The 13,444-nt window shown below is 50.4% G+C and overlaps 5 protein-coding genes across 5 annotated transcripts; 1 reads left to right on the top strand and 4 right to left on the bottom strand.

Annotated features, from left to right (window-relative positions):
• Positions 1–1,411: 1,411 nt before the first annotated feature.
• On the bottom strand, positions 1,412–1,701 carry BKA67DRAFT_543961 (uncharacterized protein; the record flags this gene model as incomplete). The annotated part of the gene is made up of 1 exon (XM_046101230.1): positions 1,412–1,701. Exon 1 carries the CDS (start codon positions 1,695–1,697, stop codon positions 1,413–1,415), a length of 285 nt encoding a protein of 94 aa, XP_045963388.1. The 5' UTR covers positions 1,698–1,701.
• Positions 1,702–2,703: 1,002 nt separating this feature from the next.
• BKA67DRAFT_685817 (uncharacterized protein) lies at positions 2,704–3,793 on the bottom strand. The gene is made up of 4 exons (XM_046109012.1): positions 3,548–3,793; positions 3,472–3,491; positions 3,237–3,419; positions 2,704–3,180 (listed from the first exon to the last, which is right to left on the bottom strand). The coding sequence occupies exons 1-4, from the start codon at positions 3,548–3,550 to the stop codon at positions 3,120–3,122; spliced, it is 267 nt and encodes an 88-aa protein (XP_045963387.1). The 5' UTR covers positions 3,551–3,793; the 3' UTR covers positions 2,704–3,119.
• A 59-nt stretch (positions 3,794–3,852) lies between these two features.
• On the top strand, positions 3,853–5,622 carry BKA67DRAFT_543958 (54S ribosomal protein L3). Its single transcript, XM_046101229.1, has one exon. It carries the CDS (start codon positions 4,121–4,123, stop codon positions 5,363–5,365), a length of 1,245 nt encoding a protein of 414 aa, XP_045963386.1. The 5' UTR covers positions 3,853–4,120; the 3' UTR covers positions 5,366–5,622.
• Positions 5,623–5,740: 118 nt separating this feature from the next.
• BKA67DRAFT_8890 (uncharacterized protein) lies at positions 5,741–7,668 on the bottom strand. The gene has a single exon (XM_046109521.1). It carries the CDS (start codon positions 7,451–7,453, stop codon positions 6,116–6,118), a length of 1,338 nt encoding a protein of 445 aa, XP_045963385.1. The 5' UTR covers positions 7,454–7,668; the 3' UTR covers positions 5,741–6,115.
• A 3,901-nt stretch (positions 7,669–11,569) lies between these two features.
• Positions 11,570–13,391, bottom strand: BKA67DRAFT_543953 (PQ loop repeat protein). Its single transcript, XM_046101228.1, has 3 exons — positions 12,844–13,391; positions 12,516–12,773; positions 11,570–12,468 (listed from the first exon to the last, which is right to left on the bottom strand). Exons 1-3 carry the CDS (start codon positions 12,921–12,923, stop codon positions 11,796–11,798), a joined length of 1,011 nt encoding a protein of 336 aa, XP_045963384.1. The 5' UTR covers positions 12,924–13,391; the 3' UTR covers positions 11,570–11,795.
• Between the last annotated feature and the right edge of the window lie 53 nt (positions 13,392–13,444).

The raw sequence follows: 13,444 nt of genomic DNA, 5'->3' as shown, positions 1-13,444 counted from the left end.
CTTCGTAATATCAGCAACATGGTCTTGAACAATCCTCGGTAAGGTGCGTTGAGCTGAAAGTGCCTAACCAGCGGGGTTTTACATGAGCCCAGGATCAGGACTATCAAACCTCATGGTAATTGAATTACTGTAATGCTAAAGAATTTTTCGACGGCCGATTTCCTTTGAGACAGTTGCATGTAGGTTCACTTAATCATAAGCTTCGGAAACGTCCTCATTTTCAAAGTAATACGGTATCCTCAAAGGCGAATACGGGCATCCGGAATGCGATTGCGAAGAAGTACAAAGCTTGTAGTCAATAATTACTACTACTATGGCATGTAATGATCGAGTATTGAACTTTTCATTTCGAATTGTGTGTCATGGGTGGGTTTCTATTTCTTTTCTTTTTCCTTTCTCAACACTACATAGGCTGAAGTGGGCCACCAGACTCAAAAAGGCCACTGGAGGGCACAGATCGGGCAACTTCGACGGAGTAGAGGCCGCAGCTAGAATGGTTGCAAAGATGAGATTTATGTTGTTGATACAACCGCCATCCTTAGTGCCTCCGTGAACTAGTAGTGCCATAAAAAGTTTCCACAGTTCGGCTAGAGTAGCATTTGTGATGGTTTCAAGTTATAGTCCAAGTAAGAAAGTTGGAGACGTAGTACGATTGATAAGGATGAGGATTGTGTTTAATGGCGGATGCTAAAGAGAGAAGATTTTGATGTGAGTATGTTTAGGAAGTGATAAATGAATCTATTAAGGTAGAAGATAAGCTTTTCATAGCAAGCAAAGAACACTCCATCGCGGTGATGTTTTGCACTTGTGTCCCAAGGTAGTTTGAGCATGGTAATTTGGCATATAATGTTTGCCGGATGAAAGAAGTCCGAAATGCGAAATGAGCTTGAGGAATTTAGGGGAAAGTTTGTGTGGTAAGATGTCTAGTGAGGTTGCAAGGGGGATTGACGAAAAAAGCTTTTATATTGTTTAGTCTCACATTTCTACCTGATTGCGCTTAAATGCGTGGATTTAGCGTATGATTCCTATAGGTTATAGGACAATTCAGCTTTTAATTAACCCTAGTTCTCGCTACCCTGGCTTTGAGAGGACTTATGATGAAAGACACTGCAATGGTATTTTGCCATGAAGACAATGTAACGGAATGAGTACTAGCAACTAAGTTAGAGCTAGAATGCCTAGTTCCAACGGGTGTCTTGGTGAGAACAGTTTCCTTGTTGCTTCAAAAGCAGGAATGTGTGAGGAATCAGATGAGTTCTTGAGCTATAGCTGATTTAGAGCAAACGCGAATAGATACATAACAGGGAGAATTATTTTGTGTGCATGAGTCTGAATAGTTTCACGATGGGTATAGAGCACGGACAAGACGACCTGCTATCTTGCAAGCAACGTAGCCAGATATCTGAATACAGTCAACTCCCCATATTGGTTCCATGGTCCATCGTGTCAGAAGGGACAGAAGCGTTCTCTGGAAAAGATAGCTCAACCTCAGTAATGGAATGCGTCTTTATCTTTGACAACGTGTGCGACGTCATGAAGCATGTACACGCCAGCAGTAAGAAAATAGTGATACCAGCCATGATTCCTCGACCAGAGCCCGGGGTGGTCGAATCAACGATCTGCTGAATAGTCCATGGATAGCAATCGGACTTCACGACAATGTACGTGCCAAGACCAATGTATACGAAAGGTATCATGTAATACACATATTTATGGGCCAGAGAGAGAGTATGCTTTTGTCTCATGATCAAGTATGCCGTTAGGCACCATACTCCTAGAAGGACATAATAAACGACGACGTATATCGCAATTTCGGCCTTTTCCACCTGTGAGAATAATGGTATGCATGTTCCAATATTGTCTCCTCCGTTGATAAGAGTGACAAGTGCCATTTTCAAGACACCTCTGAACCCTACCATAGTGGTATTTTCGGAGGCTTCCTGCGGATCTGGGATGAACAGAAACGAAAAATCTCCAGACTCCCAGTAGGATAGGTAAAAAACCTAAGAAGCCAATCGGTTCAGATGGCAAGACTAATGAGATGCCGAAACCGATCATGCTGATCATTATGATGATTGTAAATCCAGTATGTTGTCCGATAGTGATCTTAAGAGGAGTCACAGTGCGACTTGTTGCCCCCTCCGCAAAGAACGTAACCAAAACGAACATGCCGTCGATGTTCGTCATGGCAAATGTAGTGCATGCGGCGCCGGCGGCTTGCCCGAACTGCATTGGTGTAAGGCTGCAGAAACTCTCGAAGATGATTAACTGCTGTTCCGATGTAGGAAAATGGTGGATTCATATAAGCGTTTGTAATAATGCTGGCCAACGACACAAACGGCTTGAAGTTCGTTGGTGACTCTGACTCACCCACAGGGGCACTGGGCCTTGGGAAGCAACCGATTCCAGAACGACAGCCTCAGTCGAAACTACGACAAACAGCCAGTATCCAAAACCATGAGTTGTGATTAAACTGTGAGATAACGTTGAGATTCAAGTTACAGAAGGGCATATATTGTTCACAGCCCCGGCCCCCGGACGGATAACCGGCATTGAGATGTATATTGGCCACGACGTCTGTGGGTGGATGAGATATCAAGCTCAGTTTAAGGCTGAAAGTGATTGAGATATTGGAAAGGGGAAAAGTTGTAACAAGCCGAAAATATATGGACCACGCGTTACTAACGACCAAAGATTATAGGCAGCAGCAGTTTCGCAGGCGGTGGTTCTCAAACATGTATGCATATATCTCCAAATATGAGGCTTCTGTAAACGCTGAGTTCATGTCATGTTCAAAACAGGCCTCATGAATGTATCACTCTCGAGAATACCACAAATAGAGTCACACCAAAAGGAAAGCATTTTGTCAAGAGAGGAGGATGGCTGGTTGCCATACAATAAGTTCTCTGCAGTAGAAGAACATCCGAGAAGCCGTAGCTGTCGCTGGGCATATCCTAATTGGCTTGGGATGGCCCGAGGTTTGCATTGGACCGGTAGGATTGCTGAAACATGTGGAGAGGTCTCGGTTGGTCGGCGATTGGAGCTCCTAGTTGTTAAATTCCTTGTATTCCGCGTCTTGGTTTATATATACAAGCGGCCGCTAGATGACTGCTACGGGCTCATGATGAATCGCTCTTTCCAGCCTGTGCTTGCTCGTGCTCCTTGATCTGCTTGCTCCAACTGGGTATAGGTGTCAGCATTGTTGGGTTATGGGTGGCATGGACTCCTGGACGTACTATCTGCTTGGGAAAAAGCGGCCAGGCTCTGGCATCTTATGTCTGTATTCGCGGTTTGCGCTGAGGTTCCATGCCAAAGCAGTGATTCCGAAAACGACGGCCGAGAAGACGGCGGTGTTGGCCTTCCAGTTGGAGGGCTGGGCGTACCAACCACCACTGGGGGACCAAACGTGCTTGGGGTATCTAGGGAAAAGGTCAATGTCGCGGTTGGTGTCGCTATTGTGGCTTTGCTTACGGGACTTTTGGACCGCCACCCTGGAATCAATTAGTTTCGGCTTTGCAGAGTCAGCGACTTCGAAGGTCAGACGTACCATCTTGAATTGTGTGTGGTGAATGGAGTCGTGGGGTTGTTGAATTGACTGGAATGGAATATCTAGAATCTCAAGCTCGCTCGCTGTGAGGTCGTCACCAATTGCATCTCAGTGATTGGGGAGCTACTACCCCCGACAAGTGCCCGTGTCCGTGTGCGTGCCCGTGCTGGTGCCATGGTGCAGGTGCTTGTGCTGTAACAAGTCGGATTAATCCTCCGCAGTTGTTCCGGCGCAGTGCAAGGCAAGACAAAAAGTCCACTGCAGCAAGCTTTCCTTCGGGTCGGCTGGGCCTACTCAAACGCCCATGCATCAGAGGGAAGGAGGCGCACAGACCATCCAATGGGCAGATCCCTGAACGAAGCGAAGCAGCTTCAACTCTTACAGTAGAAACTTTTTCTCTGCTCTGAGCTAGACACGAGAGGCATCACGAGCTTGGACAATTCGCCCTCCCAATCCTCGGCAACCACGACCAACCTGTCTCGACAATAGCCGGCTGGAGGGGTGGTTAAATCTGTTTGCTCCTTTATTTATTTATATATTTCCTTTCCGACCCCCCAAACTCCACACTCCAGCATGAAGCGAGTAAGGATAGCGAGCCGCATGCTCGCCGCTGCACCCAGAGCCATCCGCGCTTCGAGAACATCACACCAGCTGCCCATCTGTGCAACGAGGCATGCGAGCACGATATCACAACAAGATGCTGTCGACCCCGTGACCGACATCAACAGGCAGCTTTCAGACCAGGATGCCCGACAACTTGCCGCCGAAATCGACGCTCAAACATCTATCCCTTTACCCTCACCACCCCCTTCCAGGGCCAGATACTCGGCGAAATTAGCTGCATTGCATGCACGACTCTCTCTCTCCCCCAAGATCCCCGTCGAGACTCTCGCCCGCGCCTTGATCGATGCCTCTGCCGATGCCCACCCCAAATTCAACAACGCCAACCTGGCATATATCGGCTTCGCTCTCCTTAACCAACATGCCTCCGAGTATCTCATCACAAAGTTCCCCCGTCTCCCCATGGCTATTCTCTTCGCCGCCATGAAGGGCTATGTCGGCTCTCCAGTGTTACACCAGGTAGCTCGTGCTTGGGGTGTTGAGTCGGCCGCCGCCCCCGGCGAGGAGGTCGACCCCGGTCTGCTGCAGTTCGATGCTCAGACTTCCTCAGTCGTCATGACCAGATGGGGATACGTGCGTGCTGAGAGCGCCGAAATCCAGCGGTTCAAGTGGAGGAGAGGTATGAGCAGTCGGGTCATGTACGACGATGCTTTCGGTGAGATGGTCCCCGGTGAGAAGGCCGTCACCCACAGAGGCGCCACCGAGGAGGACCGAAACACCAAGGACATGGTCGTACAGGACTTCTCTCAGAATGCGCATGCCAATTTCGTGAGGGCCCTCGTCGGTGCTGTCTATGTTCACTGCGGACGCGAAGCCGCCAAGAGCTTCATCAAGTCCCACTTCCTCACCCGAAGACTCGATATCGAGAACCTCTTCGAGTTCAAGCTCCCCACGCGTGAGCTCGCCCGACTATGCGCCCGAGAGGACTTTGAGCCGCCTGTGGCCAGATTGGAGAGCGAGACTGGTAGATTGAGCAGGACACCCGTTTTCGTCGTCGGCATCTACAGTGGTAGGGATAAGTTAGGCGAGGGCACGGGATCTGATCTCGATTCTGCACGTGTAGCAGCCGCCATCAATGCCCTGAAGGCCTGGTACTTGTACAGCCCTGGTGAGGTTGGTGTACCAAGCGACACACTCGCCGAGGATGCGGGACCATGGAAGCCTGCATATGTGGACATCGGTGAGATTATCTCATAGAGAAGGGGAAGACAAGTACGGGTCAAAATCCAAACGGTCCTGGATGACAAGAGAATCCAAGGGACGGAAGACGGCTACATGTCGTCTGTGTAAAAACCACAAGTGTACCATCTGGTCTGATAGACTTTCAACCAGGGATTAGAGCGCTTGCTTGATATAGCGGCCTCGTGTCACAGAATAATGTACCAATATCGAATGCACATGTAGACATACGGCACGCCGAACTCACTTGGGTGCAAATATATCACATTTACACTGACAAGCACATCTTCGTCTTATGTGCATATATCGCCTTGGATGACCTCCGGTTGGCGGTCATTGTCGAGCTCGCCGTGACATGCCAATTTGGCCACCCGATGGTTAACACGATTATTTCTGGCATGTGATCTATCTATTTGACCCTCAGCAGAATCGATTCCTGGGGATCTGGGTCACATCATTTGGCATCTCCCACAACTTCCTTTATTGGTTTCCACGTTCACGCTAGCAATCAGAAACTACTGGCACTGTGTCTACTCCAAGTCAAGAAAAACGACAACCTAACTCGCGGGACCGGCGAACTATACGAGAGAGAAGAAAAATCTTGGATGACAAGGTCTTCATAAAAGCCGGTGGTTATATTGTCGTCGGGCAAACGTAGTTCGTGCCTCATGGCCCCCCACCCGACGAGCCTGAGCTCCTACAGAGTCATCAACGCTAATCCCCCTTTTCATATCCCACCACGGCCGATCTATCGTCAACAGAATTCAATCAGACCCTAAAAGGGGGTTGGCTCGGAACACTGGGGAAGGGGTTAGTTCCCAACGGCTCGGGACCAACGACCACCCCATCACAACATCTATGTATGCCGCCCACGACTCTCGTGCGTTCCCCGCGTACCTTTTGAAGCCTGTTTAGATCCTCCTTTGATTCGTTGGGAATCTTGGGCAGCCCATTCTCGATGGAGGAGCGTATGTTCTGAGCTGCTCGTAAGTTTAGCTGGAAGACTTGCTGCTTAATCCCCAGAATGCCGTTGTCTATCCCGCCTGGCTGTAGCAGCCTGTCCAGAAGTTTCTCGGTAGATTCATGTATCGTCTCAGCCCGCTTCAGCTCTCGTCCGTACTTCGCCTGGGTATCCTTCAGCTCCTGTTCGCAGGCCGGGTCCGAGTCAGAGGCTAGGGAACGAAGGACAGCACTGACGACGACGGCATTGGCGTTTTCATTCGTATTGCTCCTTCCAGTTGTCACGTGAAATACATTCCCGTTCTGCGGGAGGGAGTCGAGGGAAACCGTGCGGCCATCGGCCGCGGTGCAGCATCGAACGTACGTTCTAAGCAGGTAGAGCTGGTCCTCCTCGATCCTGTCGGCGTCGCGGGCAGCCGGGTTCTTCTTGCCCACCTCAACCTTCTTTCTCTCAACCTCGGCGCCGTACGCCGCCGCGGCCAGGCCGACCAGCTTCTCCACCTGCCTCAGCTTCCACTCGTAACTGCCCCGCTGGTAGCCCTTGACGGGGAGCATCGACCTGGAGCTGGTGAACACCCAGGCCAGGAACCTGTCAAAGTCTGCCGACGGCTGGTCCGGGTTGAGCCACCCTCCCGACACCTGCTTCGCGATGATGGCCTCGATCTCCGCCTGCCAGCTCTTGATCGTCGCGCCTGCGACTTCGTACGACGCCAGCTTGTCGTCGAAGGCCATCGGCCTCTTCCTCTCCTCCTCGTCCGCGTACTCTGTGGCGACCGCGGCCAGCTCCTTGACCTCCCGGAGGTCGAACGCGCAGGTCCCCGGCAGGATCTCGTCCTCTTCATTATCTGGATTTTCGCTGTTCAATCCCTCTAAGATGAAGAGATTGGAGGCCAAGTTCGGATCCCTATTGGAGGAAGGGTCCAGCAGCCATGCCACGTATGCGTCGGCGCGGGAGTCGACGGGCAGCCCGGACACGCGGTTCACGATGTACTCGTGCCAGAACTCCTTGTCGTCCTTGATCCTTGGGACTCCTGTGGCGGTTGGGCGCCAAGGAGAGACTGTAGTCGTGCTGATGCCCATGCCCAGTTCTTGAGACTTGGTGTTGAATGATACCGTAGTCGTGTTCATGGACGAGGTCAAGACCATGCTGACTGTGCCGGCCGCGAATATCAGTAACTAACAGAACAAAGAAAGTCAGTCTGACATTTCTCGTCATAACTGAAAGATCCGTTCGTGATGGGAATCGAGTGCACTTCTGCCTTCGTTCATGTACTTACATTCATCGTCGTCGTATGATAACTTTAATTTTGCCTGGAGATAGTTCGAAGTTACGCGCAACTACAGTCTTTGATGAATGACATGAGGATAAAAGAAGATGAATTCTCAGGACAGAATACGTCGTCAGAGACATATCTCGTACGTGCGACTGAAATTTCTCCGACGCAGGCATGCGAGAGAGTTTGCGATTTTAGTTAACGCTTTGTACACTAACCTTCATGTGCCTTGGATGATCGATGAGCAGGTTTGAAGGCTTAGCTTCCATGAGCGAACAGTTTATTCACTCTACCGCTCATATCTTATACACACACTGTCAGTACCTGGTTGTGTACTGTAAGCGTCGTCACACTCTTCGCCTTTCCTCGAACGTTGCAACAGTTAGCGATGGTGGGACATTCTAGACAGCTGCACCATGACTCCGCGGTTTTTGAAAGTTTGGTACAGAAAATTGCTCCTGCAGTCACCCACAATTTGCAGCATCTGGGGTAACTGGGACCCCAGGCAACACTCTCATGGATAGGCGAGAGGAAATATTTGCATATTGAATGAAAACAGCATTTAAAAGGTCTTCTCTGTGCCCTGATGTTTAGACTAACCTACCCTTACTAAGAAACCAGTCCCTGATGGTTGCCTTTTACTTACGGAACTTGCATTCATTGATCTCGCAAGCCCCAACAATGTGGCTTACTTTGAACGATTTTGCGAGCTTCCTAAGGAGCTGCGAAGTACGCGAGAAGACTCGAAAGAAGGCCTCCTTTCAGCGAAATACACTCAAAACGACAAGTCGAATCCTAGTTGCAAGCTGCTGGCCCAAGTCGAAGCGCAACCAGTCCAGGGCATGCTGTATCTCAGCTCGGAGCGGGACATTCTTTTGACCGCGTACCCTCTGGTTGATAATTGGTATTGTGGTTCATTGCCATTTTATGATTTAGGGCGCCGCCAAGTTGATGAGGAAGCGGCAGAAGAATGTGGATTCTATCATTCGTACCACAGGTATGTCTACGCGGACAATCCGACGATCGATCTGAGATGCATATACTCTCGGCTTTCGACCAAAACACTTGCAATGGAGATGGATGCTAAGAGACGGGATTTCATTAAAGAACATCTTTTAAACCTCACGGAACGACTGGTCTTCCAGAACGAGACAGGTACAGATCTGCGAGCAAACGAGGTTTACATTTGGATCAGTAGGTAACAGTTCTCGGGCAGCGCTGAACAACCATGATGTATGGTGTCCATCGTAAGCTCTATATCAATTGTTCATCACCTAGTTGTTAGGAAGTTACATGCCATAAGGCCTCATTTAACTGCAAACTTCGCCGAATCAGCACAACCCAAGATTAGTCTTTGATGATCTACTCGATTATTCTGGCGAACACTTGATTGGAAAGCTTAAAGTTGTTACACAATCTTCCTTTCATCTCTGCGAGCTTTAACCTGTGGAGTGGAATAAGCTGTAGACACGAAGTTTATCAGGTCGCGAGCTTTAGCATACGCTGACCGATTTTATCCCAGTCATTTCTTAATATCAATTCATTGTAGGGCAGAAGCCGCACTGGTAAGTCAACCAGGTTGGCCAGACCGTTTCGAAATGGTTGCCGCAGTATCACTCCATGAAGATTAGCAATCCGGGCCCAATGTTATGACTTCCTAGTCTTCGGAAACAAAATTTCAATGCAATCGCTATGAGTATAATTATTCATTATTCTTCGCACCCGTCTTACCCATTTCCACCGGTTCCGAAATATCTTGCAAGTTACTTAATATCTTTTCCTTGCTGGTGCTATGCACACTGACGCCATTGAGCTTTAGTCCATTCTGGCTGTCTCTGGGACCATTTGTGCCCTTCCCGTCCATGAAGTCGTCCAGCTCGATCTCAATGGGGTGAATGAAAGGATTGTCGCTGAGTCGTGGGGCAGGGGCATCCATGAATTCCACCTCCCTGCTGACGGCTCTAGTGACTAGTATGCTGTTTCGGGGATTGCCAGACAAGTTTTGGCCGAGATCTTTGCTCGACCTGGCGCTGGTCGGGCCTCCAGCTTCTTCATCATCGAGCTTGAGACTATCACGAGATGGGTTGCGGGGATCAAGATCTCTAGCTCGCGATCTTCCAAAAAGTGACAATGAATGATTGCCAGCCCGGCCCCGACGCTTTCGCAGGATGCAGAGACCAATTAGAAGAGCGATAGCGGCCAGGCTACCTATGATCGGCGCCGCTATCCAAGCAGTGGACGATGGAGGGTCTTCAGGGGAGGCAGCAGGTGCTGTCGTCGCTCCAGCCAAAGACAGTGAGGTGGACTGGGGAGCTTCTTGGATAGATACAGGCTCAGACGCAACGGTCGTTCCGGCGACCGAATTCGAGCTTGAGCCACTACCTACCTCAGAGACAACCGTGGCAATCTGGCTCGGCACCAGAGACGTTATCGACGCCGCTGTGGGCGCAGGCCGGACGGTGTTATCCACAGCCACGAACGCAGAGTCGACACCCGCCCTCGCGAGCAGGCCCCCCGTCGTGATCTGGGTTTTGAGGTAACAGTTCCTGAACCCCTGAGACTGCTGCACATCGAAGCTGATGCCGCCGCACGCGGGCATAGCCGCGCACGCGTTGAGACAGTCATCGAACGAGGGCTGGAACTGCTGCTCGATGTCGTTCCCGGCGAAGATCTGCCCGCATTGCAGGTTGAAGTTCTTGGCCGCCATGAGCTGGATCATGCCGGTGCCCAGCGAAGCGCAGCGCGAGCTCGGCGGCGGGACGGGCAGAAGCCCTATCGCCGAGTCCGCCCCGGCGATGGGTTGAAATTGCGTGCTCGTGGTCGCAATGCCGGTTTTGAAGATGCAAATGTTGTCCATCCTGAACGTCACGCCATCACATCGTGGAGCTTGGTGACTAGTACTGCGGTTGATCTTGTGTGAGCCTCTTTTTCGAGTTGGCAAGCAGCTCGTCAAAGTCAGGAGCAAGGTACTCACCATATGCTGACACAAGTAGCCAGCGAGTCCACTTGCATGCGATCGATCTCGACACCTCCGATGTCGAGCCCGCACAGGGCGTTGAACTTCTGTACGTCACCGATCTGGTTGTTGTTACCGCCGGGACATGGAAAGTGGCTACTTCCCAGCTGGCGGACGAGGACGTCCATTGCAAACATAATTGAGTTGGTCTCCCGTGGTAAGCTGTCTGGCTGCCAACACGCTCGCGAATGATGCAGAATTCGAAAACTAAATAGATGACGAGCCACGAGATGAATATGATGTGGAAAAATATGGTCTGCAGCCAGAAAGTCGAAATATCTCTATTGCCCCAGGGCAAAGCAGTCGAGAGCAAATTAACACTAAGAGCAGCCTTGACGACACGAAGAAGAGCAGACTCAACCTCTTATGAGGGCCCGCATAGCGAATCATTAACTTGTCATTTCTCTACAGCATGGATGCCGCCATGTGCTCACTCTATGACCCTTCCAATGCCGGCTATACTTTGGGATATTTTGAACATGTCTTATCTGCAGAACAGCCGCAAATGGATAAATAAGATGAGACGATGGGAGGTGTGCCAGGTGCCAGTAACAACCACTTTTAAGAATGTGCACGTATACGCAACCAGTACTCGGCAGTTTTAAATCAAATTCAAAGATGTTAGACTTGCCGTGACAATTGTCGTCCAGCGCGTGGTTCGAAGCAGAAGCTGGTATGTGTCAGGATCGCGAGCAAGACCCAAGAGTGGGAAACGGTCTACTATTGTGGAAAAGACGGAATGAGGGTGGGATAGTTTTCTTGATTCGTTCCTCAGTTGCAAGAAGTTCTTCAGCAATGCTCAGGGGGTGTATGTGCCACCGCGTAAAGATCGCCATTCTCAGACACGGGCGTGTGAGCCAATGAGCGACGTTGTTGTGCGGAGCTGTCAATGCGGGAACTTCAAGTCGTTACCAGAAGTACCGGATGAGCTGCATGAACCAATGGTAGAGAAAAGAGAATCAAAGCAGCTCTGTCTGATCTAGTCTTGCTGATTAGGTTTTCTGTTTCTTTTCTTTACTATTCTTTAAACTATTTCTAAAGGTCTGGGCCATCCTTTTGCAGCAGAAAGGCAGTGAAAGACTCTGCCACCACGCGGTCAAGATGCATATAATAAGATATCATATGTTAAACCGTCAAATACGATGTCCGAGGCAGCAAGAAGTGAAAATAGTGCATGAAATCGCAAAATTTAGCCGCATCACCGAACACCAGAGCTGCCGATGCCTCCCGGTGCCAGAAGAGGTTGATCTTCGCCAACTCCCTGTACGCTTTCCCGGTCGAGAGCTTGTTCAATTTCTTCTTGGGTGTCTGCATATGCTTGTAGGTGTGCTGAGTAGGGCCCGGGAGAAGGAAGAACTCGAGGGGTGGTTCGGCGGTTGTACGTTGGGCGTTGAAGTTGTTCCCGTTCCTCACGAGAAGGCCACTCATAGCTCAGAGCCATGCCGAGAACAATACCTTGCATTATAGCCGAGAGGACATAGACGCCCCAAGAGCTCCAACCTGCCCAACCGAGTCGTGCACCTAGACTCGCGGCGAAAAGAAACCCGCCAGGCGTCTGCACGCACATCATTGGGATACTGAGACTTCCGGCGTGCTTAAGCTTGTAAGTCATCCAGATCTGGGGGATGTATTGGATAGCTGCCAGTGATGCGGAGACGATTCCGAGGAAATTTGCCCAAGCACCCAAGTAAGACGGTGCACCGAGTGCAAGTGCAGCTGAGATGATGACGACGAAGAGACCATGAATCAGACACAAAGCAGCAACACTAATAGCTGTGCGCCACGTGGGTTGTTCCACTTCTGGGTCGGCTTCCTCTTCTTCATCCGCGTGCAGTTCGTCGCGGCGAAAGAAAATCAAAAACAGAACGAGGCTGCGTATTATTAGTATAGTATATTGGATGGTGGGAGGTACACCCACATGATAGCAAAGCAAATCCACTGCACTCCGATCTGAGCAATACCCAAGAGGCCAGCGGCGCATTCGAAAGGGCTTACTTGGTTACAGCATGATACATCGGCTCGAGATTGGGGCAGGGTCAAAATGTTCCCGAACTGCGAGTTTGCACTAGTAACACCAAGTAAAACCCAATATGGTGAGATTCCCTCGGACGTGCCTCGAGAAATGATTCGATAGTGCTGCAGGAGGTACGAGAACATGATGCCGATGATGATGAGACTAGGAAGACAGTTGCATCAGCGGTTTGCCCTCTAAACCAAGACATACACAACAAGTGCAAAGGGCTTACATTGACACGAAGAAGTTGGTGTAGCCCACATGACGGAGCTGCTCGCAACGGCCCTCCATCATCTCCATGAAGCTGTCCATCCTGACCGGCGTATGTTCTTCTTTGTCACTATAGTCTTCAGACCGCAGATCTCACAGAAGCTCCGTTCTGCTGGAGTTGTATTTGTTGAGGGTACGCGGCTCTCGAGGGATGAAGCGAGGGTGTCGTTCGGTGGTAGTCCAGTCAATTATGGTCAAGTAAGACGTGGTGGGCAATGATCCACACAAGTGATGTTTAGACGGGTTACACGCACATGGTGCAGAGGTATTTCAGCAGTAATGTAGTCGCAAGCACATTCTATGACCGCTGAACGTCGGCCATGTTGAAAGTCGCGATGAAGAATCAAAGGTCAGGGAGGCTGTCGTCAAAACAATCACGACCGCTACAGCACCGATAGTGCCGGGATCGCACCAGCACCCGGATGCGTCCCAGGAACGGGCCCAGCACAGCGCCAGCATGCAACGCTAATTCCTGCAGCTCAGCACAAATGACGTGGGGACTTACACCATGGCATTAGCACTGACGAGGCGCTGCAAGGCGATAATAAGTAAACTAAGGTTAG

Source organism: Truncatella angustata, assembly GCF_020726525.1.
Source record: "Truncatella angustata strain MPI-SDFR-AT-0073 chromosome Unknown BKA67scaffold_1, whole genome shotgun sequence".
In the NCBI taxonomy this organism is placed as follows: Eukaryota; Fungi; Ascomycota; class Sordariomycetes; order Amphisphaeriales; family Sporocadaceae; genus Truncatella; species Truncatella angustata.
Note: the sequence above shows the minus strand (reverse complement) of the source record. Positions and strands in the feature narration are given on the sequence as shown.

Coding starts and splice junctions, on each gene's coding strand:
- BKA67DRAFT_685817 (XM_046109012.1), bottom strand. Junction 3,420..3,471: donor GGTGGCGGTCCAAAAGTCCC/GTAAGCAAAGCC, acceptor CCTTTTCCCTAG/ATACCCCAAGCACGTTTGGT. Junction 3,181..3,236: donor CGCTTTTTCCCAAGCAGATA/GTACGTCCAGGA, acceptor ACCTATACCCAG/TTGGAGCAAGCAGATCAAGG.
- BKA67DRAFT_543958 (XM_046101229.1), top strand. CDS start 4,121: ATGAAGCGAGTAAGGATAGCGAGCCGCATGCTCGCCGCTGCACCCAGA.
- BKA67DRAFT_8890 (XM_046109521.1), bottom strand. CDS start 7,453: ATGGTCTTGACCTCGTCCATGAACACGACTACGGTATCATTCAACACC.
- BKA67DRAFT_543953 (XM_046101228.1), bottom strand. CDS start 12,923: ATGGACAGCTTCATGGAGATGATGGAGGGCCGTTGCGAGCAGCTCCGT. Junction 12,774..12,843: donor ACCAACTTCTTCGTGTCAAT/GTAAGCCCTTTG, acceptor CTGTCTTCCTAG/TCTCATCATCATCGGCATCA. Junction 12,469..12,515: donor TGGATTTGCTTTGCTATCAT/GTGGGTGTACCT, acceptor AATAATACGCAG/CCTCGTTCTGTTTTTGATTT.